The 27,345-nt window shown below is 38.1% G+C and overlaps 6 protein-coding genes across 9 annotated transcripts; 2 read left to right on the forward strand and 4 right to left on the reverse strand.

Annotated features, from left to right (window-relative positions):
• Nucleotides 1–23: 23 nt before the first annotated feature.
• On the reverse strand, nucleotides 24–3,923 carry LOC132200914 (rab GTPase-binding effector protein 2). 2 transcript variants are annotated; one of them, XM_059626701.1, is made up of 12 exons: nucleotides 3,294–3,923; nucleotides 3,113–3,226; nucleotides 2,815–2,997; nucleotides 2,515–2,762; nucleotides 2,215–2,337; nucleotides 2,037–2,160; nucleotides 1,626–1,980; nucleotides 1,475–1,568; nucleotides 1,260–1,426; nucleotides 842–944; nucleotides 559–786; nucleotides 24–495 (listed from the first exon to the last, which is right to left on the reverse strand). In XM_059626701.1, the coding sequence occupies exons 1-12, from the start codon at nucleotides 3,358–3,360 to the stop codon at nucleotides 328–330; spliced, it is 1,974 nt and encodes a 657-aa protein (XP_059482684.1). In that variant the 5' UTR covers nucleotides 3,361–3,923; the 3' UTR covers nucleotides 24–327. The 2 variants fall into 2 exon arrangements, with proteins under 2 accessions (XP_059482684.1, XP_059482683.1); XM_059626700.1 differs by having other exon boundaries at nucleotides 2,443–2,762; nucleotides 3,294–3,919.
• A 2,332-nt stretch (nucleotides 3,924–6,255) lies between these two features.
• On the forward strand, nucleotides 6,256–11,906 carry LOC132200912 (uncharacterized). Its single transcript, XM_059626697.1, has 9 exons — nucleotides 6,256–6,359; nucleotides 6,950–7,167; nucleotides 7,892–8,338; nucleotides 8,402–8,550; nucleotides 8,676–9,127; nucleotides 9,250–10,372; nucleotides 10,515–10,794; nucleotides 10,849–11,000; nucleotides 11,131–11,906. Exons 3-9 carry the CDS (start codon nucleotides 7,903–7,905, stop codon nucleotides 11,305–11,307), a joined length of 2,769 nt encoding a protein of 922 aa, XP_059482680.1. The 5' UTR covers nucleotides 6,256–6,359; nucleotides 6,950–7,167; nucleotides 7,892–7,902; the 3' UTR covers nucleotides 11,308–11,906.
• On the reverse strand, nucleotides 11,746–15,833 carry LOC132200916 (putative ammonium transporter 1). Of its 2 annotated transcripts, none has more exons than XM_059626704.1 (7): nucleotides 15,299–15,833; nucleotides 15,046–15,135; nucleotides 13,974–14,207; nucleotides 13,616–13,824; nucleotides 13,325–13,561; nucleotides 13,160–13,271; nucleotides 11,746–13,075 (listed from the first exon to the last, which is right to left on the reverse strand). In XM_059626704.1, exons 1-7 carry the CDS (start codon nucleotides 15,426–15,428, stop codon nucleotides 12,741–12,743), a joined length of 1,347 nt encoding a protein of 448 aa, XP_059482687.1. In that variant the 5' UTR covers nucleotides 15,429–15,833; the 3' UTR covers nucleotides 11,746–12,740. The 2 variants fall into 2 exon arrangements, with proteins under 2 accessions (XP_059482687.1, XP_059482686.1); XM_059626703.1 differs by having other exon boundaries at nucleotides 11,746–13,102.
• A 157-nt stretch (nucleotides 15,834–15,990) lies between these two features.
• Nucleotides 15,991–22,843, reverse strand: LOC132200917 (vitamin K epoxide reductase complex subunit 1-like protein 1). Of its 2 annotated transcripts, none has more exons than XM_059626705.1 (4): nucleotides 22,686–22,843; nucleotides 16,920–17,093; nucleotides 16,751–16,860; nucleotides 15,991–16,616 (listed from the first exon to the last, which is right to left on the reverse strand). In XM_059626705.1, the coding sequence occupies exons 2-4, from the start codon at nucleotides 17,090–17,092 to the stop codon at nucleotides 16,387–16,389; spliced, it is 513 nt and encodes a 170-aa protein (XP_059482688.1). In that variant the 5' UTR covers nucleotide 17,093; nucleotides 22,686–22,843; the 3' UTR covers nucleotides 15,991–16,386. The 2 variants fall into 2 exon arrangements, with proteins under 2 accessions (XP_059482688.1, XP_059482689.1); XM_059626706.1 differs by lacking the exon at nucleotides 22,686–22,843 and adding an exon at nucleotides 17,198–17,315.
• Nucleotides 17,194–20,596, reverse strand: LOC132200913 (peptide transporter family 1-like). The gene is made up of 14 exons (XM_059626698.1): nucleotides 20,369–20,596; nucleotides 20,256–20,308; nucleotides 20,110–20,188; nucleotides 19,909–20,050; nucleotides 19,770–19,853; nucleotides 19,223–19,497; nucleotides 19,085–19,167; nucleotides 18,865–19,032; nucleotides 18,308–18,814; nucleotides 18,148–18,257; nucleotides 17,973–18,095; nucleotides 17,689–17,914; nucleotides 17,529–17,636; nucleotides 17,194–17,471 (listed from the first exon to the last, which is right to left on the reverse strand). The coding sequence occupies exons 1-14, from the start codon at nucleotides 20,406–20,408 to the stop codon at nucleotides 17,301–17,303; spliced, it is 2,169 nt and encodes a 722-aa protein (XP_059482681.1). The 5' UTR covers nucleotides 20,409–20,596; the 3' UTR covers nucleotides 17,194–17,300.
• LOC132200915 (amyloid protein-binding protein 2) lies at nucleotides 22,829–27,033 on the forward strand. Its single transcript, XM_059626702.1, has 11 exons — nucleotides 22,829–23,293; nucleotides 23,353–23,466; nucleotides 23,846–23,969; nucleotides 24,174–24,312; nucleotides 24,367–24,535; nucleotides 24,641–24,904; nucleotides 24,963–25,087; nucleotides 25,143–25,288; nucleotides 25,694–25,836; nucleotides 25,892–26,057; nucleotides 26,111–27,033. Exons 1-11 carry the CDS (start codon nucleotides 23,153–23,155, stop codon nucleotides 26,341–26,343), a joined length of 1,764 nt encoding a protein of 587 aa, XP_059482685.1. The 5' UTR covers nucleotides 22,829–23,152; the 3' UTR covers nucleotides 26,344–27,033.
• The last annotated feature ends 312 nt before the right edge of the window (nucleotides 27,034–27,345 follow it).

A 27,345-nucleotide genomic window follows, 5' to 3' on the forward strand; every position in this document is an offset into this window, starting at 1 on the left:
ACAAATGAAAGATTTAATTAGTGTCCGTGATCGAAACGTTCTTTTTATTAGAACTTTAACATGCAATAAATTTCACAATAAGAGATATCGCTTTAATTTGAAATAGGAGATAATCCGCGTGAAATATATGCAGATCCGCCGCGAGGTTGGTCGGTGGCATTGCAACTATGTTGACTCGCAACTGATTAATTTATTTGCTTAGGGTAATGTCTGATCGGATTTCATAAGAAGAAAAAGGCTAATATAGGGGCTCAGGAATTGGGACCACGCAGAGTCATTTTTTTTTTGTATCACAGAACCATCTGGTCACACTTCCAGCACCTCTCACTAGTCAGGTGTGTGTGGCAGGCGTTTGCTGAAGTATGGTGCCGAGTCTCTCACCAACAAAGTATGGCACACAGCGCACACTTTGTTCAACCGTTGACGGGGTCCACTCGGCACCTGGTGGGGTAAACAGCTCGGGCAAAATATTCGGCCACAGTGCTTGCAGTTCCTCTGCAACAAAAATAAGCAAAAGTCAGGAAACTAATATTTTAAATTTTTCCCATTGATGTTTACCTTCCTTCTCGTAACGGAAAACTGCTGCTTGCAACCTGGACATTCATCAACGTCGTCTTCGTGTTGCCAGCGAACTTCCTTTTCAGCCTCACGTAATCTTTCCAGCTCCATCTGCAAGGATTGTGACAACTGCACAAAGTCTTGCTGCGTCGCTTCGTTGTTTTCCAAATCTTCTTGCAATGATGCTACTCGATTACGAAGCTCTTGCTCCAACTTCTCAGCCGCTGCCTGAATAAATTCATTTTGAATTTCCATTTTTATTTATGCATTAAAAATCAATTACCTTTCCACGTTTTGTTTCTTCCAGTTCCTTCTTGAACTCTGCAATGATAATTTGTGAAGCTTGCTCAGCAGCTTTGACCGCCTTGTACTCCTCAGCAATAAGTCTGGAAATGAGAAATTTAATGGGGGAGATTCAATAGACTTATCTCTCCCGGTGTAAAAGATATCCCAGGATAAATCCAAAAGGGTAAGGTTTACCCTGCTGTAGGCGTTGTCCCGAGATAAATTTTTTTTGTCCCACTTTCAACATTTTTGCCCCCAATTCTTTCGGAATAACTTTTCCTTCACCCTCATAAGCCCTTATGCTTGTGCATAAGGCCTTATGTTTGTGTGCAAGGCCTTACACATGAGAATTATAAGTCTATTTAATGTCCCCCAATAATTTATGTTGAATCATATTTTTTATATGTTAATAATACCTTAATTTTTTGTTTTCATCAGAGAATGCTTTCAGCTGCTCTCGTAACTCATTCCTTGTGAGCTCCAATTCTGATCGAACATCGTTTAGTTGCTCTTCTGCTCTTTCCTTGCCAACTGAACTTGTAATCAAGTCTTCCCTCATCAATAACAACATTTCTTGTAACTCCTGAATGACAAAATAAATTATTATGCAAATTTTACAACTTATCCTTACATCAACCGCGTCAGGCAAGTTTATACATTCGTCTTGCATTTCCTCGGCCATTTTGCAATACTTCCCGACCAACTTTTCATTTTCATCTTGAATTCTAAATAAAAAATTGTAGATTAAAAAAGGAGGCTCCTAATCATGCGTAAATCATTACTCTTTCAAACTGGCGTGCACTTTTTCATGCTCCGCAGCCAGGCTGGAGAACCTGCTCTCTAACATTGACCTTGCCAGGTCAAAGGCCTGTCTGATCTGCAAAAGCATCTGCTCCGCCTCGTTCACCTGGCCAGTCAAACGCTCAACATGTTTCTTGTGCTCCTCTTTTTTCTCACTCCACTTGTTTTCCATTTCCTTTCGATATTCAGTTTCCTTGTTGAGATCTTCTCGATACCGGTCTGCAGCGCTTTGCACCAGTTTCTTCTCGGCATCCAGCTGCAACACTTGTTTCTGCACCATCTGCAGCTGGGTTTCATAGTTGGCACACATGTCGCACGACACATCTGCTTTGGCACCTAAATTATACAAAATACATTATTTAATTGAAGGAAAAAAGTGGAATATTGCAGACCTCCCGGGGAAGCCAGTTCTCTCTGAATGTGTTCGCTACTTGTTGAAGTCTTCATGAGCTCTACACTTTCTACAACAGGTGTGCTTTCCTGAATGGCACTTGATTCAGCATTAGGAGGTCTTATCTATAAATAAAATAAAAATTCTAAATCAATAAAAGAAAAGTGGGTTAAAATTACTTTTGTATTGGCATAAAACCACTGCAGATCTTGGTCCGTGTGCCTCAGTTTGCCTTTGAGAGCGTCAATTTCTTGCTCCAAGGGGATAACAAGTGACCTCAGCATTGCAGCGTCCTCTTGAGCCTGTGATGAATATGTCGGGAATAAATAAGCAAAATTTCTAGTGCATGCAACTGAAGTGTTTAAAGCGAAATCAGCAGCAGCCAGAGCAGAAAAGGATTAACCTACTTTTCTCATGCATTCCTCTAGGTTGCTGTGTTCATTGGTTAATGTTTTGGGTGGAGAGGATGGTCTAGGTACCAGACTGGATTGTGGAATGATTGAAGAGGTTGACGTGGGCGCCAGACTGACGACTCTTCGTGCCAAAGACTTTGTGACTGCAGTCAGTGGGTTGAGCACGTTTGAGACGCCGTCGCCCAACAAGCTCATGTCCATGGGGCCTGAGCGAACGTTCTGAAGCTCCAAGTCTAGCTGCTTGTTCACCTCCTGGAGTTGTTTGATTTTCTGCTCGTATTTACTTCGAGATGAGCTGCTCTCTTCAACAGTTTCTAAAGTGAAATTTGTATAACTTAGTTTATTTAAAAAATTAATTTAATTTACCTTGTATGAGCTGTTGCAGAGAGGCGATTTCACTTTGGCATTTTTGCTGCTCCGATAAAAGATCAGTTTCCTGCTGAAATCCAATTGCGAGCAGTTGACTTTTGGCCTCTCCAAGTTCCGTTTCCATTTTCAGCATGTCCCCCCTGAGCTTCGAGTTTTCTTCATTCACTTTCTGCCATTGGACTGTGAAATAAAATATTTTGCTTGAGCAATTTACGCGAGACAAAACACTGCATTTTCTTGCTTGACCAAGCAAAACGCGCTAATGAAAACATAGCGAACTGCTTAGAAATCGCACCTTCTTTCTGCACAAACAACTCTTTCATTTTGGCTCGCTGGTGACCAAATTCGTCCTGGATTTTGTACTTTTCCTCTTCGAGCTTCTTGACCTTCTCTCGAAGACAGTCGAGCTCTGCTATGACAAAGAAAATTTTAATTCCCGTGCCATTGACCTGTCTCGAATATCACAGGGACATTACCGTCTATTGAAGTCGAAGGATTTTCATCGTCCTCTTTCGCCATCACTTCACCATTTTCGCACTCCATTTTTGCGCGAGCGTTTTCTAATCTAAAGGGTGTTTAAGAACAAGCGCATATTTCGCTTGGGAAATTATAATTTGAGGCTAAAGTTGCTAATAAAATTTGCGATAAATTAAATTTTCGTAAATTTTACCCCGACCAGCTTAACAGATGGTGATGGGCGGAGTCCCTGAAAAATCAAGAGAGTTGAGTAAATTTGACCAATCGTCGTGCAGGAAAATCGTAGCCGGGAAATTGTAGATAGTTTAAAAGTTATTTGATTATATTTTATTATTTAACCCGATTTAACCTTTTTTCAGTAAATTTTCATCATTTTTGACTTCACATGGCACCAATATTTATATTTTGAATAAATAGAAAGGATGAAATTCGCAAAAGATTTCTAAATTAATCCTGCATTGGCCTTGGAAATGATATTTTTGCTGCATCTATAAGTTTGGCTCGAGTAATTTATTGTAACAACTGCGTCATCTGGTGTCATTTTGCCCGAAGCTTATATCTCTCCCATGTTAAAATCAGCAACACCGAACGGAGAGGAGAGATGCTGCAACCCGCACGACGCGCATAACCACAACAAACCAATCCTCGTGACCCGGCCGTGGGGTCTTGTAGTGATGCCGTTTTTGTACCGGTATAAAACCTATAATAGGATAGGTAGGTTATTTTTAATAGGTAACAGGTTTAGGTATTAGGTGATTTTTTTTAGGTTTTAGGTTAACCTATACCTAAAAATTTCGCGCTCGCTTCGCTCGCTTCATGTTATTATTATATTTTTTTTTTTTTTTTTTTTTAATTACGTGCTTTAACATGATACATTTTTTTTATAGCTTTGCATCGATTTATTTTTTTTTTTTTTAGATGATCGTTTTAATTAGTTAAATATTTTATTTTTTATTTTACAGCTACAAGTTACAAAGGGTGTTGCGCTATTAATAATTTCATGAGTTTTTTCGGCTGCGGCTGACAAGAAAAATACTATTAAAATTGACTGCAGTTATTAATCAAAGATTGCAAAATTCTATTATCTAAATATTTTACCGTAAACCTATTTTAAAATCAGAATGAGCAAAAATAAATCTAGTAGACCTAACGCAGTGCCAAATAAATAAATTTCTGTTCAAATTATTATTTTAATTTATATAATAATTTATCAACATTAATTTATTTCTTCTTTTTATTATATATTTTGATTTTTGATTGACCCTGGATTGACCATTACCCTCTCTCACAAAATCAACGTCAAGGTCAGCTTGCAAATGCATGGCAACACAATCATTGATCATACAAAGCAATATAATAATTAAAATATTATTAGCCGCAATTTCCATTCAACTAAAAAAATAGTTTAAAAAATGAACAAACACAAAACGGTCGGAAGATGTTTTGCGTTTTGCACTCTGCGCCATTTTTATTTATTTCCCTTTTTGGCCTTTTTTAAGGTTATTCAGCTAGATTAGATTAGTTTAGTTTGCTAAAAGCCGAAAAGTGTACGGAGATCTAAGAAATATATCAATAGAATATGCAACGAAAAATTACATGCCACCCAGCATGCCTACTATTTTTAATAATCTTGCAAGATCATGTTTTGGAGGAGAACTAGCCATTATTATATTCTCTTCGATAAAAAAAAATTTAAAAAAAAAATTAGGAAAAAAGAAAAGGAAATGGCTCACATCTAATCTGTCTGCTTAAATAGCCCAGCAACAAAAGTTACATGTTGCTGACTATATTCATTTACAATAATGTTTGTAGGCGTCAGTCTCAAGTTGATCCAATTGGTCTTTCAGATCACTATGAAAATAATTTTCATTAACTTATGTGTACGCGTATATATTTTTGATATTTTTATTATGATTGTTAGTACTTTGACTTTTTTTAAATGCAAATTTAATTTTAATTTTTTTTTAATCATAATTCCATTGATAGATTTCTGAGATCTCCGTGCACTTTTTCGGCTTTTCGCAAATTTTTAACGGCAGTAAATAATTTATTGGACTCTTTATGTACATTTCCCTTGTTTTTTATTTGCTTTCTAGATTAATTAAAATTGAATTTAAGGTGCCAAAAACTAATTCTAAAAAATTTATCCAAACTTTAAAAAAATATTTTCTTGTTGAAAAACTGTTTTTTAATAAAACAATATTTTAGTTTCAACACATTTTAAAGTTGGCTTCTATGGTCCAGATAACATTTTTATCCAAAATTACTCACCAAGACACTTATGCCAGCAAAAAACGATGGTATTAAATAAAGTTTATAAAGTTATAAAAGAAAAAAAGGGTGGTGCCTTCTGCACCATATCAATAATGGGTTCACAAGATTTTGACTTGGCCTGACCCCAAATAATAATAATAATAAACGCGCATACACAGATTGGATATGCGTGTTTGATCAATTTTATCATGTTATTTCCAACATTGCTAAATCAAGCTATGTATAGTTTCAATTTTATTCCATATATACATATTCGCGTCGACAGCCTAGAAACTAGTTAGAAAGATAAATCAGCGATGAGCGCTGGGATGTGACTTGTCGACTTGTGAGATATGTTTTGCATAAAATTAAATTTCCCTCAATAACTATATTCTTTTTATGTATTGAAAATGAGTTTCTAAATTTTGGTTAAAATTAACTTATAAAAATGACATAAAATTAAATTTTCTAGCATGAAACGACCTTACGCTTCGCGATTTTTTTTTTCATTTTTCGCATTTTTTTTTCAAAAAAAAAAAAAAAATTTCTAAAACCTACGAAAAAAATTGATAGGTTAGACTGCATTTTCCGCATTTTTTTCAAAAAAAATTTTTTCTAAAACCTAAGAAAAAAATTGATAGGTTAGACCAAAATTATTAGGTTTTAGGTTACGATAGGTTTTTAAAAAAAACCTACCTAACCTAAAAAACCGGTTATTTTTGATAGGTTTTAGGTTAACCTGTACCTATCGCGGCATCACTAGGGTCTTGCCGACGGCACCTGCGCCCTTGACATGGCCCTCCAGCTCGCAGGTTCATACCCCGATTTTGTACGATCCTTTGCATGACCGGCCGGTCGGAAGTGTCCGACCGAACGAGCGGAAGCGTCCGTCTTTGACAATTCACACGTTCGAGTGAATGTTGTCTGCGTGGGACCTCAATTCCTAGACCGCTCAAGGCCCTGCTCGCCTTTCCGCAAAGGGCCATGAATTGCTCTTGACTTGCGCATGACCGCATTAAATATTGATCTTCAAGGGCTAATTTAATATTCACAACAAATGTAGCGTTTTCAGTTGTTACAAGGCAAGTTAAATTTGGGGATTTGTAATTTCGGGTTGCGATTTTCGATGAATTTTTCTAGTTCACATCCGAAGGGTTTATGAAGGGCTTCATCGTCAGGTTGAGGCCCTCGGGAAAGATTTTGCCTAATATAGTTTACAGGGCCTCAATTTAATGCCAACTTTGAAGCAGTTTCCTCACAAATTTCATTTTTTGAAATAATTTTTACCGAAATAATTTACAAATAAAATTATTTTTTATATATTTATATATGTCGTTACAATTTTTCTTGTTGGTTTTGTTGCCCGAAACTTGATATCTGATTTTTTCGTTTTGACCTCCAGGTTGGCATGCATGACCAAGTCTGCTACTCCGACAACACCAGTGGTCCAAGAGCACGCTCCGCTATTAGTGTATAATGGTCAATAATGTGTGGGCACCGTGACAGCAAAATGCGAATAGCGACAGTTTTACGACGGCCGCTTTAGTCCGCAATGACCACAATCATGAGCACCACTCGCCAAACTCCCACCGACTCGTCGCAATCTTAGCCAAAGTCGAGGTGAGTGAATTTTGGTCCAGAAGAACAGAACAACATACCGATACATGTTTCTCTTTTTTTCTCAACAAAAGCATACAGGCAAATTATTGATCACGTACGACGGCCCATTATTGTGATTGGAAATTGATTTATTGGCTCTTTTCGTGCGTTCCCCTGTTTGCCTTGATGTGAATTGATTAAATTGAAAGCGTGCGGCTATTTTCATTAATAATAATTTTCCAATATTTGCATAATATTTATACAAAAAAATAAGCTTTTATTCTTTGCAAAGGGAAATGAAACACAACTTCAGCATTTAGTTACAAATTGTGTTTTACTTAAAAATATTTTAAATATTGGAAATCAATCACACTTGAAATATAATAGAAAGTTTTATTTAATTTTAGGAAAAATGTGCTTTTTTTTTATAAATTTTTAAGTTTGCATTTTTCATGAAAAGAGTAGAAATAAAAACCAAGTTTTGATATTTGAATTCTTTAAAAAATTAGATCCAGATCCATATTCAAAATGAAAATTGATAAATAACACATTAATTTTTATAATTTAAAAGTGTTTTCATTTTTGTTTAAATTCTGATTAAATGAATTTTTGATCTTTCTTAAAATTTACAATAATAGATTTATGAATTTTATAAGATTTACAACTTTTGTGTTGATTTCTTATGATTTCTTATTTCTTCATAACAGCTTCATAAGATTTGATTTTATTAATTTTTACGTTTCAGTCTGCCTCAAAATGTTTGGTGCTCGAATCCGCAACTGGGTGGAGACGCACTTTGTGCGTCACCGCAAGAAACGCTCGAAAGAAGCAAAAAACTCCAAGGACCCGCCGCCACCTGCGGAGGTTGTCCCCAAGTCCAGTCCGTCTGCTCACACCGACCCTGGGCCGTCGACCCAGCCCCTGACCTCTGCCATTTGCCACCACAATCCTGCCACGTCCAGCTCAACCCAGACCACGAAACGGGTCACGCTCGTCTCTCCGACGCTCTCCTGCAAATTCTCTTACACCGACGAGAACACAGGCTCGCCAAAGAGACCGACTCTTCACGCCGCCATAAACAACAACAACAACAGGCTCGGTGCTCGCTACAGCTCTTATCTCTCATCTCCCGAGTCGGCCTACTCGACTGGCTACAGCACAGATGCGACTTCTCCGTATGAACCCTCCATTGGTAATTAACCGGCCGTGCCAAATTGCAAGATGAAAAGATATTTTAACTTGTTTTGTTTGACAGACGCCACTCTTTCACCAGAGTACTACATCAACATAAGAACAGGCACAAGATACTTCCAGTCAGTGGACATTGATTTGCAGAACAAGCCCGAGACTTTGAGAACTTTTGGGTCCGGCCAAATCAACCAAAGAGCTGACTTAATTTCCAAGGTAAATTCTTAATTAAATTTTTAAATAATGCAGTTAATTCAGTTGTCAAATGTTTTGTTTTGTAATTGGACTAAAAAGTAATTTTATTTCCTCTGACATGCTTATTAAAATTTTTTACAAATCAGAGAGGAGACTGCAACCGAGGAGGTGGGCTTCGCAGTTTTGGTGCCACGCCGCCGCAGCCGCCCCCTCGAAAATCCAGCATTCCAGACAGTATTTTTGCACAAAATGAGAAACACCGAGCTTCATCAATAAAAGAACTAAACTGCAAAAGCAGTCCGGTGCAGCAACAGCAGTACTGCAACTCGCCCAGGCAGAGATGTCGAATCAGGACGAATCCGTGGTTGCCGTCAACAACCGCCTCAGACACAAACTTAAACGCCAGCAGGGAAGTGAACAACAGCAAAAGTGGAGCTTCGACCCATCCTGAACCAGCGGTGCCGCTGACTCCATTGAATGAGGACATCAGCACAGCGGCCACCATTGGCTCGTGGCATGTTGCTGACTCGACCACTACGTGTGATGAAGAGAGCTGTGACGAAGACGAGGATGTCTTCTTGAAGGAAAAGCCTATAAGGTACTATTTTTTAACACGTCAACTAAACAAAGGATGACTCAGTTTTATTGCATTCAAGTTAACATGAATCAAATTGTTTAAATCAATATTTTCTGATAAAAACAAATTTTACTTTTTTTTAGGCGAAGGCAAGTTGCTGCAATCAAGAAAAGGTCTAATTCTGCCCAGGCACCTAAAAAGCGGGGCAGCTTTTCCTCTGACTCAACGTTACTGTCAACCCCGTCCATATCCAGATGCAGCAGCGTGGAAGACGCCACTTTGAACGAGTTGGGCAGATTTGAAGAAAGTTACACATATGACAAAGAAACGGACATTCTGAGCGACAGTGATGCCACCGACTGCGAAGTGGATGAGACCATCACCGCCTCTTCTCGCACTGTGAATGAGCAGTCGACGTCAACGACTCACACCCTCTGCGAGATGGAACTTGACTATATCGACGTTGGGGAACAGTTTGACACTCAAGTGGTGCATCACGAGGCGCACTGCACGTACCACTTGAGTTACAACCACTCGGAGTTCAAGCACCTCAACAGCAGCGCGGCCAGCAGCAAGTTGAAACGCGCCAGCCAGAGGCGAAATCGCAGCAGAGGGGAGTCGCCGGCACTTCCGACCGGAGTTGACTCGCCTGTGTTGAGACTCAGGAGGGTAGAAGGGGTTGAATCACCTTTAATCAGAGCAAGGGGTGTCTTGTCTCCAAGTTTGAAGAACAGACGAGTTGAATCTCCCATAGCCCAGGTGATCGAATCAAAGGAATCGCCATCATTGAAGGTCAGGGGAATTGATTCTCCGGCCCTGAGAAACAAAATTCTGCCTGAAAAGAGTGGTGGATCTGGAAATAGTACTCCTCTGGTCAGGCGTAGACCCTCCGTTGGCTCAAACTGCAGCACGCCTAGATTGACCCGGCATTGTAATTTGGCACGGAGCGAAAGCAATAACAGCACACCTGTGCGAAAGGCTCCTGCAGATTTGCCGCTGGTAAAGTCGGAAGACAAAAGCAAATCATCTCTTTCATCCAAATATTCGGCGTCGGAGTTGAAGTTAATTCAGGCAGATAAGGAGGCAGACAGGAAATACAGGCAGCTAATTAAAGAAGCCGAAAGTCTGCTGGTGCATATGAGGAATGTGACGGTGGAAGAGGTTGACTTGGAAACTCCAACAGTGGAGGCTCCAGTGATACCTTTCCCTCCGCCCCCTGTGGAGCCTCCTCAGCCAAGACCTGATCCAGCCCGTCTCAGCATTAAGGTGAGTTAAAATTAATAACAAATTTCCAAGTTTTATAAATAACAAAGCATTCCAGCAACATAATTATCATTTGCAGTTTTACTGTTTTCTTTTTTGATTTTAAATAAACTCTTGAATTTAATTTCCATCTTTTGTGTTGCAGATTCAAAAGGCTTCAAGCTCCACGCCTGCATATCCTGCCGTGACGGTGACCACTCCGTCTGGTGGACCTCCACGCGCTTTGGTCACGTTCCGCTCAGTTGATCTGAACAGTCCAGTGGCATCAGAGGCGCCCTACTGCCCGCAGAGTGAGCCTGTAAAGAGGAAAGTGTACTCCAGCGCGGCCATGCAACGGCTGCAGGAGCACTTCAAGCTCACCGAGATGGACGAAAGCAGCGACTCGTCGCCACCCGAGGCGGAGGAGAACAGTAGTGCTGACCATGGTAATGCAAACTACAATCTCTGTGGAAAAGTATCTTCATTATTTAAATTTACAGACACCAGCAGGTCAAATGAATCAACTTGTGAATATGGAACTCAGGAAGAGAGGAGGAAACGTCGTCAGGAGGCGCGAATTCAGTATAAGCTTGCAGTTGCTCGGAGGAGCAACGTCCTCAGTATTTTGGAAGAGCTGAAGCTGAACTTACAGGTAATATATTGCGATTGTTTAAAATATTTGAAATTTAGTACTTTGAGTATTGATTTAAGAAAAATAAATGAATCTCAATTTTTTGGGAAATTATTAGTTAGCAAATAACAAATTTGATATAAAATTTCAGACTCAATCAGCTCGGCTCCATGACACCTATCGCTCAACCACAGATTTGCGAAGCCCGTGCCTGGGCGACGTCACACCCAGTCCTATGAAGGCCAACACTCCATTTGGCCCACTCAACATTTTCTCACCAATCAGACGAGCTACAAACTCAGCAACCAAATCACCAAAGCATCACTGAAATTCATAACCGTCCATGAAAGAAACTCAGCAGCGTTTTTTTACTGAGCGATGCGCCATAAAATCATGCACACACGTCTGTATACAATTGTAATACCCTTGAGATTGTTAGATGTCGTTTTGGATTGCCGCGGTTTTCTAGTCCAGTAGCGTGTATACAGTATTATCAAAAAGATTTAAATGTTAAAATGATGCAGTTGTGTGGTATCTGAATTTGAATCTCAAATTTTATTCAAAAGTCTTTTCTCTTTCCAAAAGTCTTTTACTCATCTTTGAATCGTACTTAAAATTTCATCTTTACCAAATCTCTTGCAATAGGAAATTGCAAATTTATCCTCAAATCTTGCCCTGCCAGACTTATTAAAAAGAAACAATAAGATCAAAGTTACTAAAAAAAGTATTTTCAATGCAAAGCACTTGTTACTTAAACACACGGCTCAATTCCTATAATGGAGAGTTCCTGTGCTGAGATTAATCGTTTTTTTTTCTTGCCCAGATACCACGCTAGTTATTGAGATTAATTATATAGAACTGTATTTATAGATTGATATTTCTGTAGAAAAGAAAAAGAGAGTCCAATATAATAGATTTAGGTAGAAAGGTGGGTTAACTGTTGGAACTTTTGAAAATACGTACAAAGGTATTATTGTTTGTTCTTGTGTATCTCTTTCGTTGCAGAAGAATGATAATCAAAACAATTTCTAGTTTGCCTCACAAGTCGGTAATTTATTAATTATTAATAGCACAAACGTTAAGTACCACTAAAGCAATAAGCAAACAAGTATTGAACAATGTAATCTCGTCATATTAATTTGGAACGGAACGCTGCTTTGGAAACGGTGGCAGGAAAATATATAGCTTCCATAATACTGATTTTTCTAGTTGTAGTTGATGTAATGGGTCTGATTTTTGTTAATCCAGTAATTACTCGATTAAATTATTGTAGACTCAAATGGATTATATATCAAAGAAGTAAAGTACAGAACAGTAACGTGAGCAGCGCATACAACAACATGCACGCACATGAATTATTAATTGTAATGATGTGAAACATGATGAGTGAAAAACGTTTTTGTAAAACATTTCAAACTTGCATTCCTAAGAAAAAGCGAAAATGGAAAATAAACGATTGTGTATTCCTGGAAAATTATTTTGTGATAAGATGCGCATTTGTTACTCATGGATTTTGACACATTGTCTATACTCGTAATTATCCACTGTATCAAAGTGTTAAACCGAACCAAGTCACATGTTTCCGTTGTCTGTTTGTACTGTTGATGTGTTCGTTTTGTGATTCTCGTTTTTTTCTTTTAAGTTTGATCAATCTTGCCAGAAAAATTCTGCAGCTACACGCCAATGTTGTGCTGAATATTATAATTTCAATAAAATTACACAAAGAAGTAAAAAATAAATAAGTGAATTTTAAATTCCTTTCTACTCCTCGCTGACAAAAGCTTGATTTCTGAAGACTTCACCAGCGTTTGCGTTGTTCTTGACATGCCAGGGTGGGCCAGGGTACGCAGGTTCAGAGTGTTTTGTCCGGTCCATGCCTTCGAGCTCCTCCTCTTGGGAAACTCTTAAAAGATTTCCTCTTCTCAGAAGACCAAACAGAATGCAGCAAGTCCCACCAGCCCACGCTGCAATTGCAAGGACGCCGACCAAATTGTAACCAATAAGGAGTCCAGCAAGGCCAAAGTCGCCAGCGACAACGGTGTCTGACCTAAGAATGGCGCCTCCCAGGAGGCCCCACACTCCTCCGCCTCCATGAACTGCAACGGCGTCCAAAGGATCATCAACTGTTGAAAATTTCAAATTAATCATTTAAATTTTTTTATAATATTTGAGATGCAAACCTTTGAATCGAACTAGTGCCTGACTGACGAAACAATAAATAGGGCCAGCAATTGCACCTAGGAAGATTGAAGCCCACAATTGGAGCTGGTCTGCTGATGCACAAACGGAAACCTTCATTGAATTTAAAATAAAAAGAATTGTACAAATTTTTAATTCAAATTTACCATTCCTGTGAGAGCGCCGTTCAGGGAAATCAAAAAGCTCCACTTTCCAGCTTGTCCGGCCAGTCCGGCCCTGCCAAGAGCCATCGTGACCAGAGCCCCTCCAGCCCCGCCAAGGGCAGTGTTTGCCAAAACTTTGGCGACCAGTTCGCCGTCTCCGTGGTGTGAAATGTGACCCAGCGACCCGCCGTTGAAGGCAAGGAAGCCGGTGAACAAGATCATCGCTCCAACGCCAACCAACTAAAATAGCAATTTTGAAAATTCGGTTTTTTTTTAAAAGAAAATGTAAAATACAGGTGTCGAGTGTCCTGCGAAAGTTTCATTCTGAGGGGTCTTATTATCAAAGCGTCCGGTTCGTGGCCCAAGTAAAAGGGCGCCGACGAACGCACAAACGCCTCCCAAAAGGTGAACCACTCCACTGCCAGCAAAGTCCTTGTAGCCGAGTTTAGACAGCCAGCCCTCGTCTGACCAAGCCCAGTGACTTGCAACTGGGTATACAATTCCTTAAAAATATAATTAAAACTAAATTAATTTTTTTTCTGCTTATTTTATTTAATGGAATTAAAAACCTTTGACGATATATGATTCATCATTTAAAAATTATTTTCTTTAAAAAAGAATAAAAATGAGTTTGAAAATAAAATGAAATTACCTGAGATGACAGCACTGTAGGTCAGATAAGAAGCGAAGGTGCACCTTTCCGCGACGGCCCCTGAGACAATTGTCGCAGCCGTGGCAGCAAACGTGAATTGGAAGAACCAATGTGAAAAAAGGGCTCCGGCGGCCAGACCTCGGCCGGCCACATAGTCTCCAATGCCCACTAGCGGAGAGCCGGTGCCAAAGGCCAGCGAGTAGCCGATCAACCAGTAGCAAGCGCCGCAAATAACTTTTACAATCAGAATAATTTTATTAAATCAGAAATCACTAACTTGCAAATTTTTTTTTTCTTTTAGCAATAAATAAAAAATAGTTAATTTACTATCTGGCCTAATCAAATTTCAACTTTTCCTTTTTAAATTTTATTATAATTTGAAATTTTATTTGGCCAGATATTTTATATTTTAAGTAAATTTACTATTTTTTCAAGAAGAAAAAAGATGTTATTTGGTTCTTTCATTATTTTTGTGCTCTATCTCGTATTCTCAGAAAATACAAATTTTCGCCCGCGCCGTTAGAAAAGCATGGTAGATTTTCACAATAATGATCAGCGGGCGCGACACACGCGGTGCGCAAATTACAAGCAATTAAATCACTTTTGTTTTTGGCACGGCGAAATAACGAGTCGCTCGCATGCAACCTGTCAATCAAAATTAAAGTTCCTTGCCCCCCGCGCCGAATCCGAAGATTTATTTTTTGACCTCATTAGTTTTGGCGCTAGAAATTCGCGGCAGCTCGTCTTCAGCAACGGATCGAGAGCCCATCAGGCGCGGCTGATGCGAATTTAATTGACTCTGCTGAGAGATATGCAGTTTTTGGATGCGCACAATGTAACAAATGACTTTCCGCCTGTCAATAGAACTCTCTCTGGCGCAACTATTGTTAGACGGAAAAAACAAATTCGTCAAAATAGAAATTAAATATTTGAACCTGGGCGTTTGAAAAATGAAGTTTTCTAACTCGTGGCAATTATAATTAATTATTTTCTTGACCTATTTCTTTGCAATTTCTTTGAAATAATTTTTGTACGTATAAAAATCATGCGAAAAATTTAAATATTTTCTTACACATGTCCATCATGTTTTTCATCATGATGTTGGTGGCATTTTTCGCCCTCACTGATCCAGCCTCCAGACATGCAAATCCACATTGCATTACTGGAAAAATTAAACCAAAACATAGTTTTAATATTTGCTATGAAATAAGGAGAAAAATATAAATAGATTGCTTTGTATTCTGAATTTTTAAAACAAGAAACGAAAAAAAATATTAAATTAAATTTGCACAATTACTTTTGCACAATAATTTTTTTGTACTTACAGCATATTACAATTGAATTAGTTATAAGGAAGAAGTCATCAACGTTCCTCTTGAAGTCCACAAGCGGATCCTCTCTTTTGAATGATGCATTTGAGGCGCTGCTGCTATCATTCCTGCTCAACACTTCCATCGCCCTGAATGCGCCGTCGAAGAGTGACGAACCTGACCCTTCTTTCGTTTCATTCTTTTTTAATATCCCACTCCCTACCCCAACGCGTGTTTCTTCTATCTTTTTTTGAAATCAACGTCATTATCATTAGCCAGGCAGTCCTCGCCGCATAAATTGTTTCCTGCTACTGGCCTATCTAATATTATGATTGCAACTACTATACTTGCGCGCGGTTTCCCCAAATAATGAGCAGACAATTATTTCTTATTCCTCGAAATCAATTAACAAACGTGTGAATTGCTACAAATTTACGCGACATAAAGCAATAAATCTATTAAAAGTCACTTGGGTTAAATAAATACTCGTTACATTATGAAATTTAATTAATTTAGATGAAAGCAGAAAACATATATGAAAAGTTCTCAAAAGCACTGTGTTAAACAGATTTGTTTGCTGCGCAAAATAACAAAATGAGCATTTCTTTGTAAAAATGACAAAAATTATCCTCCACAGTGACCTTTAATGCAAATTGCATTAGAGTATCAAGGATAAAAGGAGCGCTTAATTGAGAGAAACTAAGTGGTTGTTGACATGCAATGATGATTTAATTTGATGACACACAGTCTGGACATCCGCAACAATTGAAAAATTGACATTCACAAGCACTGACGAATAGAAAAATACCTCAACCGTATACAAAGATGTCAAAATTTCAAAAATATGTACTTTTTCAAGCAATCTGTTAATATCAAAATTAATAATTAAATTTCTTACCGTGAAAATAAATTGCGTTTGCTGCACATAAAATTTGAGCACAAGTTTTTATGTAAATTACATAAGTATAGGAACTTAAAAATGGAACATGTCGGACTAAGTAAGAGCCTCTCACTCTTGGCAAAGTTTGTTTTGCTGCTCATTAAAAAGTGGAATCAATCAAGAAAGGGAAAAAAATAATCTCGGCTCACCAAAACTGACCAGTTTATTTGACTTTCTTGTTTTTCTTGCTCTTGCTGGAACTCTTCACCAGATTGTACTTCTGAGTGCAGCAGATGAGCAGAATGAAGTTGACGACATAGGTTGTCACACAGACAATGCAGAAGTCGCGGAGGACAAAGTAGAGGATGCACCCGAGGTAGATGGAGCCGACATTGGCCAAAATGCACTGGCAGACTTGGATTAGACTGAATGTCAAATTCATTGGACTCAAAGCTGCAGAAAGCAAAAGAATTGTAAAATTTTATAGACTTTTTAAAATTTAATTTAATTTTAAAAATTTAAAAAAAAAAAAATTTCAATAATTTATAGAATGTTAATTCTACTTTCAAGTATTATAAAACCCTTACAGAACATAAAAATTGTGGAGTACATGATCAGTCCATAAACAGGGTTGGGTACGTTGAAAATCGAGTCTTCGCCAGCAATGAGCTTCACCAGACCAAAACCTTTGCCATACCTGAACAATTAAATAGCATTAAAAATCTGAATTTTTTATTACTCAAGCTGGGAACTTACTCGGAGGTGAAGACTTTGGTGCAACTGATGTGCTCGTTGATGTCACACATGGCCTCGTAGCTCGAGTCCTCCTCCTTTTTTGTCTCAACGACATACGTGTAGATGCACAGCACAATACCGATGGCCGAGAGGAGCAGAACCGCGCGGTTCAACTGACTAATGGTGAGAGCCATTCTAGAAACACAAATTTAAAAGTATTATAATACGTTAGGATGTTTTTCAAGTAATTAAAAATTGCCGAAAAGGTGTTTTATTTAAATAAAAATCAGAAATATTACTATTAATTAGAAGTTTGGTTTATTTGATCAAGAAAAGTTGGAATAACACTTAAGATATGCACAAAGGGCATTCCACTTGTGTATCATATCACGATTGAGACAGTCATTCATGTTTGTGCTCGCTGCTAATACTCGATCTCTTATCTTCCAATTTTTTTAAATTGTCCTCTGATTCTTCAGTTGCAATCGTCACATATTTGTAACCCCAGGCTTGGATGAAGAGAATTATCATTCCGGCAAACATCAATCCGGCAAAGAGCAAATATTCATACATCTATGAAAATGAAAATTTCAATAATATTGCAACTTTTTTATTTTTTTTTTATGTTACTTGTTCTTCGAAGATCTTTGCTTCGGCCACAAAAATCACTACTAAGTTTCCAACCGCTACGGCAATGTACCATCCAGCAACCATAACCGATTTCATAGTCAAAGGAGCCTAAAATACACAAGCTTGGAAATATAGTTAAAAAAATTGAGGTTTCAGGAACCTGAGTGAAGGCAAATTCGAGACCAGTGACCGAGAACAGAATTTCTCCAGTGGTCATGATAAAATATTGGGGGATGAGCCACATCATATTGACGTTGTTTTCAGGCGTGACAATTTGCCTGCTTAGTATCGTGGGGGTTTCTTCGTCAAACAAAAATGTGTAGACGCCGCCACCCTTGACCAAGTGAGTGGAGCCGATTCTCTCCGAATTCAGAAAAACTTCATAGCTATAAAGGATTTGAGACAAAAAATTTGACAAAAATAAGAATCATCTTTTTTAAATACTCGTCAGCTTCCAAATTTTGAATTTCAGACTCCAGGGTGTTCTGATCGACCGTAAAGGTATATCCTCTGGCTCCCAGGAACTGCACGACATTGTTTCCAGAATCAATTGGGTTGACAACAACTCTATTATTCATGAAATTATGAAAAAATTCTATAATTTCCGCATTAAAAATACCTGACTTTGCCAGTGCCATCGCGATTCTTATCAGGAGAATCTTCAAATCGGGCAGTTAATGATATTTGGGTAGAAGCTCCAATTCCATTATGCAAAACATAATTTTGCGCCTGTTTTGTAATTTTCAATAAAAAAATTGGCAAAAAAATCTAGCACTCACGGTATTTCCTCTTATTTCGACATTGAAATTCCTCAGATTAATACCGGAATCGCAAGAATCTGAAGGTTGGGCGACAAGGGTGAATGTTTGTCCAGCATCCTGAGCGGCTATGTGCAACCTTTCCCAGGACGCGAGGGGACTGATTTCAAATTCATCAATGGTGACGGCTCCCGTCGCCGAAATGATGATCGGACAATTGATGGTGTTGTAAATCCTGAGCTGCGCCTCTCCACTGACAGGAAGAATGGCCGCGGAAGGTTTTATGGCCAACTCAACCAGGGCGGATATCACAAAAGCCAGACCGGCCAGACATCCACCAACACCCATTTTGGTCAAAGGCTTTTGCAAAATGTTGAGTTTCTTGAACAAAGGATAAACGGCCACCTCAAAGACAGGAATCAGCACAACGATCATGATGGGGTTAACGACCTGCATCTGGTCAGGCTTGATGACAATTTCGCCCAGTTGGCCATCCATTCGGGTAGCTTGGAAAGTCCAACGAGAGCCCTGATTTTCTGGGTAATTTTTTTTCCATAAAAAAATTAAATAAATCTGACCTGTTGATCGTACAGAGCCCAGAAAATAGGGACAGTCAAGAACATGAACAAAATCCTCAAGGCAAGTTTGACGTCATGAATAAGTTTCTGGTCATATTTGTCTGCGGCATGATCCAGCCAATGCTCCTTTTTCTCCTTGCGGTTTTTCACTCTCATAACAATTCCGTGCTTAATAAAATATTAATAAAAAGCAAAATCCAAGTAAATTATTTAAACTTACTCCAATGCATTTGCAGACTTGGAGCACAATGTTTCCCTCTGGTTCTTTGCACTTGTATAATGGTTTTCCGGCCACAAATATGACTATAGAGATTTAATTTTAGTTGCGATTGGAAGTTTCAGAGACAATCTTTAATACCGATCGAAACGAGCATAAGAATGGCAGGAACACCAAACGCCAAGGAGTAGCAATCGTCCCTGCCAAAGCATTCGACGTCCTCCCTAAGAATGGGGGTGATAAAAGTGGACACGAGACTTCCACCGTTGATCGCCAGGTAGAAAACGGAGAAGTACTTTTGCAGCTGCTTTTCCTGCGCCGGCACCACAAATTGGTCGCCACCAAATGCAGAGACGCACGGTTTTATTCCTCCAGTTCCCAGGCCGATCAGGACAAGACCAACGTATGTAAAGGCCCTTTATTTTTAATTTTTGTTAATATTTAATAGAAAGAGGAGAGTTGATAAATTGCAAAGTATCTTTTAAAACTAGAAAATTTGACAAAATATCTTGAAGAATGAAGGATTTTTTAGATTAAGAATTTTATAATTAAAGCTTTCTTGACAATTAAAATTAAATATTGATCAAAATAATCTATTCTGTAAAAAAAAACTGCCACTTGCCATAATTTACAAACACTTTGCTAATTTTGAAGTTAATTAATTTAAATATATGTTTTAAATATTTACTCTGGTGGAATGAAATCAGGAATGGCTGACATAGATATTGAAACACTTCCCACGGCGTAAACGAGAGACAAAATCAAGATGGTCCTGAAATTTCAAATTAAATAAACTCTCTTGTCGGTTTAGAAGAAAAACTTTGTACTTGAATCTGCCGAGCCAACTGTCTGCAATGATGGCGCCCAAAATTGGAGTGAAATAGCAAAGAACAATATACGCATGGTAGACGACAGTGGCAGTGTCTTCACTGTATAAAAGCCAGTCCGTCAAATACAGTGCCAGAATAGCTGTTATTAAATGCGGAATTAGCTTTAATTAAAAGAAAAAAACCTTTATAGGGGCTTACTTCGCATGCCATAGTAGCAAAATCGCTCGCAGAACTCGTTCGTGATGATGAAAAAGACAGATTTTGGATACTTCAGAGGCTATATATAAATTAGGAAAATATTCCAAATGTTTTGAGAGAGAAAAAATTGGGAAACTTGAACTTACAGGTCCATCGTAAACCTCGGGACTTTTCTCCTGCTTCTCTACTGATTCAATGGCTACGAAATTTAAAAATTATTCACAAAAATAATCTTCAAAACTTTGACGAATATTCCTACATTTCCTGGAAACGGAATCCTCGTTTTCTTTAACGCTCATCTTGGAAAATCTCGTCCTTTCAGTGGAGCAGAAGAGAGATGGTCATACCTGAAGTACCAAGTAGCGAGCGACTGCCCTCGATTGCAAGTGGTAAAATTCCCACGTTCCCTTATCTCAGGGGCTCCGGACTTATCGGTTTGATTCTCAACAGCAACGGTCAACGGGCAGACAATTGAACAAGATTGGATTGCAGAATAATCGATCAATATTATGCCGACCGCGTCTAAACCAAAACGCTTATCTCAAAATCACCTTTCCATTGAAAAAAGGACTATGGAAATCAATCTAGTGTACCCGAAGTTTGGAGATAATTATTTAATCCAACACGCATTGTAGATTTCTCAGAACGGATTGTTTAGGTTTCAAGGACAGAATTAAATTATGCTTTATTCAAATTCTTCTCAAATATTCTTTTCAGCACTTGAAATTTTTCGTTAATGACATCAAGCATCAAGAAGTACTCTCCAATTTCACGATAATTCAAAACTTGATAAAATGGTGATGTCTATTGCGGCCTCGCTAGTAAGTTTGTTGAGGACATGCGTAATCTGTTTGACATGATTTGAATATGGAGCAAAGGTACTTTGACTTTTTTCGACAAGATAAGAAAATACGTTCACGTGTCTATAATGACTATGATGACGTTATTGACATATTCTTTTTGTTTTTCAAATAATTTTTGAGTGAAAATTTTAGAAGATTAAAAAATACAAAGACATTTTCGTTCCCAAAATAAAAGGGTGTAATCATATTAACAAAAAAAATAAAAAATTAGATATCTTGATGAAAATTCCTTTCAAAAAGTTTTAATGAAGTTGAATTCCAGTGAAAAAATTGAGAAACATATTTTCGCATATGAAACAGCAATGAAAGTGAGTAACTATGTTTTTTTCCCAATGTGACCTTTTTCAACGATTTATTTAATATAATTGTTTGTTATTTTTGTGTGTTATATACAATTTAATCAAAATTTACAAAATTTAAACTTTATATTTCAAACAGCTCACGTGCAAAGCAAGTTATAAACGGAATTAATTTCACTGAAAGTTGGTATGATTTTAATTTGATTTGTCAACAGTCAGACAATAAAAGATAAACAACATTATAGCGAACAACTTAGTTTAAAGCATGCTTTGGTTTGATAAGATAATTCTTAGCTCGCACCGCTCAGAACCACTGATAACTTGAAAACTGCTCAATCTTATTTTATTGCTTATTCATCGTTCAAAAATTTGAAAAATTTTAATTTAGCAGACAAAAAAACTGTTCTCAAGTAAAAATAATTGAAGAGATGAAAAATTTTGTTGATTTTTTAACTAAAATTTTAATTAACTGAAAATTACAATTCATTTCATATTACGAGCCTGTTTGAAATTAATTGTCGTATTTTTTTCATTGGTCTTTTAAAAATCCAAATTTAGAATTGACGATTAAAAAAAAGAAAAAAGAAACCAACAGAAATAGTTGAATATCACAAATCACAAGCTAAATATTCAACGTAAATTTTTTTGGCGAATACATGAAAGAAACTTAAATTGATAGAGAATTTTTTTATAAAGAAAATAATTTAAAAATATAATTACAAATTTTAATTTTTTTCTCACAAAAAAAAAAACAGTAGGTAAAAGCCCAGGTAAAAAAGCTTTTAGTTAGATAATATCCATATTTTCTAAAATGGTTCATTTTTAAATTTTTAATTGTATTAAAAAAAAATGAAAAAATATAATATTATCGACATAACCAAAATAAAAATAAAGAAATAATTTAATGTGCGCTGACTGTGACTAATGAAATTAAAAACTAAAAATATTTTATATATTTACAGACAATTATTTTTTAATTATCAATTTTGCTAAATTTTTCATTCGAATTTAAATTTCTATTAAATAAAACTTAAGAAAATAACACAGCTGAACGAAATTTTTACAACAACAACAAAGCTGTATTTAATTAATCACTGCTTTGGCGAAAAACCAAAATATACATAAAGACCTAATTGTAAGCAGTTCGGGTCAACGCCCTGCAATAAATAACGTGTCACACGCACACACGCAATCAAATTTTCCTATTATTAGAGGTCAAATCGATGGTTAATCGCAGGCGACAGCTCGTTCACACTTGAACGGTCTTGGCGGCTTCGAAAACAGTAACCAAAATTTTCAGAAAAAAACACGACATTAGCTCGGAAACACGACAATTTTCCTTAAAAATTTCTCAGAGAATCCGCAAAGTTTATCGCGATCAGACGGAGGAAAAGAAACCAAAGTTTATAATCACCTTTAACCCCTTTTTTCAGCCGAAGGAATCGGTCCGACTTGTCTTGCTTTTCTTCTTTTGACAGCTGCCCAGTGCGCGGCGTGTTGCCTGGCAACAGGGGTCAAACCTCCTTGGATTTAAAGGTCCCGCGACGACGAACCTCCTAGGAATTTGTGATGCTCTGACGATTTTGCCAAGCAAGAACGACGACGGACGAGGAAGAGGTCAACAAGCGATTCTGCTGCTCTTTGTTTGTGGTTCGACTCCCGAGAGTTGCGGAGCGAAAGAAAGTGCAGACGATTGAGCTTCTGGTGATGTCCGAGGCCTGACCTTGAGGGGTTGTTCGGACGGAGAGGCCGCTCGCCGCCGTCGACCGTCGGGCGAAATATGTTGAGTAATCGCGCTCGGCCAAATCGTACGTGAGTCAGCTGCTGCTGGCCGTCGGACAGCAACAAGAAGGAGAAGAAGGATCATTTTTTCCACGGAGAATGGCCTCAACGGACAGGATGAAGGCCCCGAAGACGCTGTACAGCTCGTGTCTGAGCGCGTACACGGCCGTCCGATCGAACATGTCCGAAGAGGTGACCAGAAATCTGCCCCTCAACATTCAGTTTGACGTTTACTACAAGGTATAATATTTTTGTTTCCTTTGAAAATTTCAGAATTTTTGATTGTGCTTTTTTTGCAGTTGTACGAAGACGGCGAGGTTTGTCAGCTGACGGCCCTTTTTTCGGAACTGCCCATTATCTCCAGACTGCTCAGGGCAAACAACAAACGACTCCAACTGATAAAAAGTTTTCAGGTGCGTCCAACACCGTGACAAAAATTATTCAAATCCCAGCCGTCGAATTCGAACCCTCTGGTGACGAGGCAATTTTTTTATTCCCACGATTTAATAATGAAAGTTGATACCCTCTGTGTCGTTTTTCTTTAACCTCGATGGTAAACATAAATATCAATTCAATTAATGCGAATTATTTAAAAAAAAGATGTATGCATTTATTTCTAAAACACTATAAATTAATCATCAATTTCCTATTTAAGTGCTAACACACCTGAAAAACCTTGACCGAGATGTAATTATTTGCCCTCCACGGCCTCCACCTTGCCTGACCTTCAAAAATATTATTATACTGCCTCATCTAGTGGTTGCATAGCATTGAAAACAATGTACATTCCAGGCTGTGATGGCTCACAACAACAGAGTGGCAGAACAACTGAAAAAGGCGTTCATCCACAACTGCGAAAACGCCGTCTCTGTCAATGCAGACTACAACGTGGCCATCGAACTTGGCTTGCGATTAGGTGAATTTTAAATTCCTTCTAGCTAATTTATTTTGCTAGCTTATGGAAAATTTGAAATTGGCAGAAAAATTATTTTATTTAATTTATTATTATATTTTTTTAAACCCTTCCCTATTGCATAGGAATTTGAAATGTTCGCTTTCCTATTGCATCATTATTTTCAAATTTGAGTTGTTCTCTAACCTTTTTCTCATTTTTGTTCAGGATCATTTTTGAGTGAAGCTGGTTGGTTTTTGGAAAGTGAAGAGATCCTGCGCTGGTGCGTAGTGTTGCTGGACTCAATGTTGGACCGATTCCCGACGGAGATTAAATACATGAGACTAAAACTTGAAGTTCTGCACAAGTAATTTGAAAAAAATATATCAAAAGCGACAGTTTTTAATAAAAATTCTTCCAGACTACTTCACGCACAAACAGTATACAGCCTCTTTGAGCAGGCTTCAGGGACCCACCACAAAGCTTCTGATTTGGTGAAGCAAATGGCCAGCGTCAACCAAGCGCCCAACCTCGCTGGTCTCTACGCTGAGTTTTCAGTATTGTATTTCTTCAGGAGCCAATACGACGAGGTATAATATAAAAATGGTTTTTATATTAAATCAGATAAGGACAGGCTAAATCGCTTGCTTTTCCGATTCATAAAGTTTATATTAATCCATTTTATTTTTACTCAGGCATACAGATGGAGCAACGCTGCTTTGCAGGAGCTGGTTCCCAACTTGCCAGTCGGGGTGGTGATAGACGTCCTACGCCAAGCGTCCAAAGCGTGTGTGGTCAAGCGCAAATTCCAAAGGGCGGAGTTGCTGATCAAACAGGCGGTGGCTCGGGCGATTGACACCTATGGATTTTCACACCCCAAATATGCTGACACACTGCTGGACTTTGGATTCTACCTCTTGAACTATGACTCGATCAGCCACAGCGTCACTGTTTACCAAGCAAGGATTATACATAAAATAATAATGTTGACACTGGTTTTAATTTTGGTGCAAACAGGCTGCTTTGGACGCCAGGAAAAAGATTTTCCGAGAGTTGAATCTGCTCGTGGCTGTGGCAAATGAAGACTTGGCCTATGCACTCTACGTCCACGAATATAGTTCTGGTCACTTTAGTGATGCAAAGTAAATTAGTAAAATAATGATTGAGTTGTTTTTTGATTGTGACTGTTCTTTAAAGAGCCAATGCTGAAAGGGCTATTGAGACGATGTCGAAAATACTCCCAGCTGATCACTTGCTTTTGGCCTCGTCTAACAGAGTTTTGGCGCTCATTCTTGAAGAAATGGCGATAGATATGCCTGCTGGAATGCCTTCAAATGAAGCGAGTATGTATTTTATGTTAAAAGGCTAAAATTATTTTGATAAAATATGAACAAAATTCGTTATTGGAAATGAAGAGATCGGGCTTTTCCTCACTCATTGCAGAATTTTTTTTCTCATTAAAAAACAAATGACTACCAGTTTTGGTCATGGTCTGCGACCCTATTTCATGAGCAAGAAAGATCTCTTCCTTTACATGATCAGCTCCTCGAGTGCCAACTTCTTAAAAAAAATCGTTATAAGAAATTAATTTGAATTTAACAACTGGTTAAAACATTTTTTAAATCCTCAATTGTATTCAATTTCAATTTCATATTTAGGCAGTCTCACCATATTTTAAGACAATTGCATCTGGATAAATATTTTTTGTTTTTATGAAACTATTAAAATTTTCACGTATCTGTTTTAAGGCAAAAATATGCTGGAGAGAGCCGAGTCGCTGCACAAAACTGCATTGAGGCTGACCAAAGCTGCTTTTGGAGAGCAAAATGTGCAAACGGCGAAGCACTATGGGAATTTAGGAAGACTTTACCAAAGCATGAAGAAATACGATGTACTATAAGTCTTGATTTGAAATTTTCCAAATTAACTCTATTTTTTAACCACAGGAGGCTGAAGAAATGCACCTTAAAGCCATTCAAATAAAGGAGATGCTCTTGGGGCAGGAGGATTATGAGGTGGCCCTTTCGCTTGGCCACTTGGCCAGTCTCTACAACTATCACATGCATCATCATAGGAAGGCTGAAGAACTGTACCTGAGATCCATAGCCATTGGTTGGTTTAGTGAATTAAACGTTTGCAACTATTATTTAATTTTGTCTGATCAGGCCACAAGTTGTTTGGGCCAGGATATTCGGGACTGGAATACGACTACAGAGGACTCCTGCACGTCTACAATGAGCTGGAAGATGCCCAGAAAGTGGCCGATTACCATGACATGATCCGCCGATGGCGTGCCTTGCGAGAAGCACAAAACAGGTCGGACAGGCCTGTGCTCATGAACCTGGAGCCTGTCAAGCCCATTGAAGAAATCATTTCTAAGTTTAAGAGCATTGAGTAGAATTTATGATCATGTGCGCGCTTTTTAGTAAGTATTATTAAAATATCTCTCGCAAGCGTTTGTCATCCAACCTGCCTTGACATTAGAACCTAGACCCTCCCGCGTTGTAATTTCTGTTCCCTCGCAAAAGCATTAACAACTAAATGAGTGTTTTTAAAATTTCACAGAATTGTTATACAGGTTGGCCCATAAGTAGTCCGTGATCTTTGACAGCTCGCCACGGGCGAACCGTTGGTCGAATTTGAAAAATCTGCACAGATTCTGAAAGCCCAACTTTCTACAAATTTGCCTGGCATAGTAAGAATTTTGCCAGAGTTGAAATTGTAATTGTTTTAAAAGGAAAACTAAAAAATGAGAAAGTGCCTTATGGGACTTCCCATATAGCAGCATTATGAGTGTCGGAAGTTCAAAGTGAAAATCATGTTTTTTAGGTAAATCGACCCTCCTGAACACGAATCCGTGGTCGGTTTTTTTAAATTCTCATTATTTCTAATTTTTACCCTCAATTTGCAAATATTTGCAAAATGTGCCAAAAAAAACTAACACGTGGAGATAAAAATCTGAAAATTGCTGGAGGGGTGGATCTTGAACATAGCAACAACGTAATTTTTCCATACTTGCTATTTTCCGGAAAATTGACGATTTTCACAAGGGGTCCACGTTTTGGTCGATTTCTCGATTTCTATGGGAGTTAAAAACAAAACTTAAAGTGATTCTGAAAGCTGATTAAATTTCCTATCTTTCCTCTGTGAGCATAAACTTTCCAACACTGGCAGCTTTTCCGGAAAATTGAAGAAAAAAATTAACTTATTTTTCCCAGAGAGTATGCAACCCGCAACAGAAAGTCGAAATAGCCAAAATGTAGCTTGGTTCTTTGGCAAGACACCCCTAAAATTTCAAAACTTTTCCTCCAGCCGTTTTTCCGCAATCGCCGATTTTCCCGACCCCTTTTGGGAAAAATAAAACTTTTCCGGAAAGGCATGTGTGATGCATCATTCGATT

This window comes from Neocloeon triangulifer, unplaced genomic scaffold (assembly GCF_031216515.1).
Source record: "Neocloeon triangulifer isolate White Clay Creek 2 clone unplaced genomic scaffold, ASM3121651v1 ptg000014l, whole genome shotgun sequence".
NCBI classification, from domain to species: Eukaryota; Metazoa; Arthropoda; class Insecta; order Ephemeroptera; family Baetidae; genus Neocloeon; species Neocloeon triangulifer.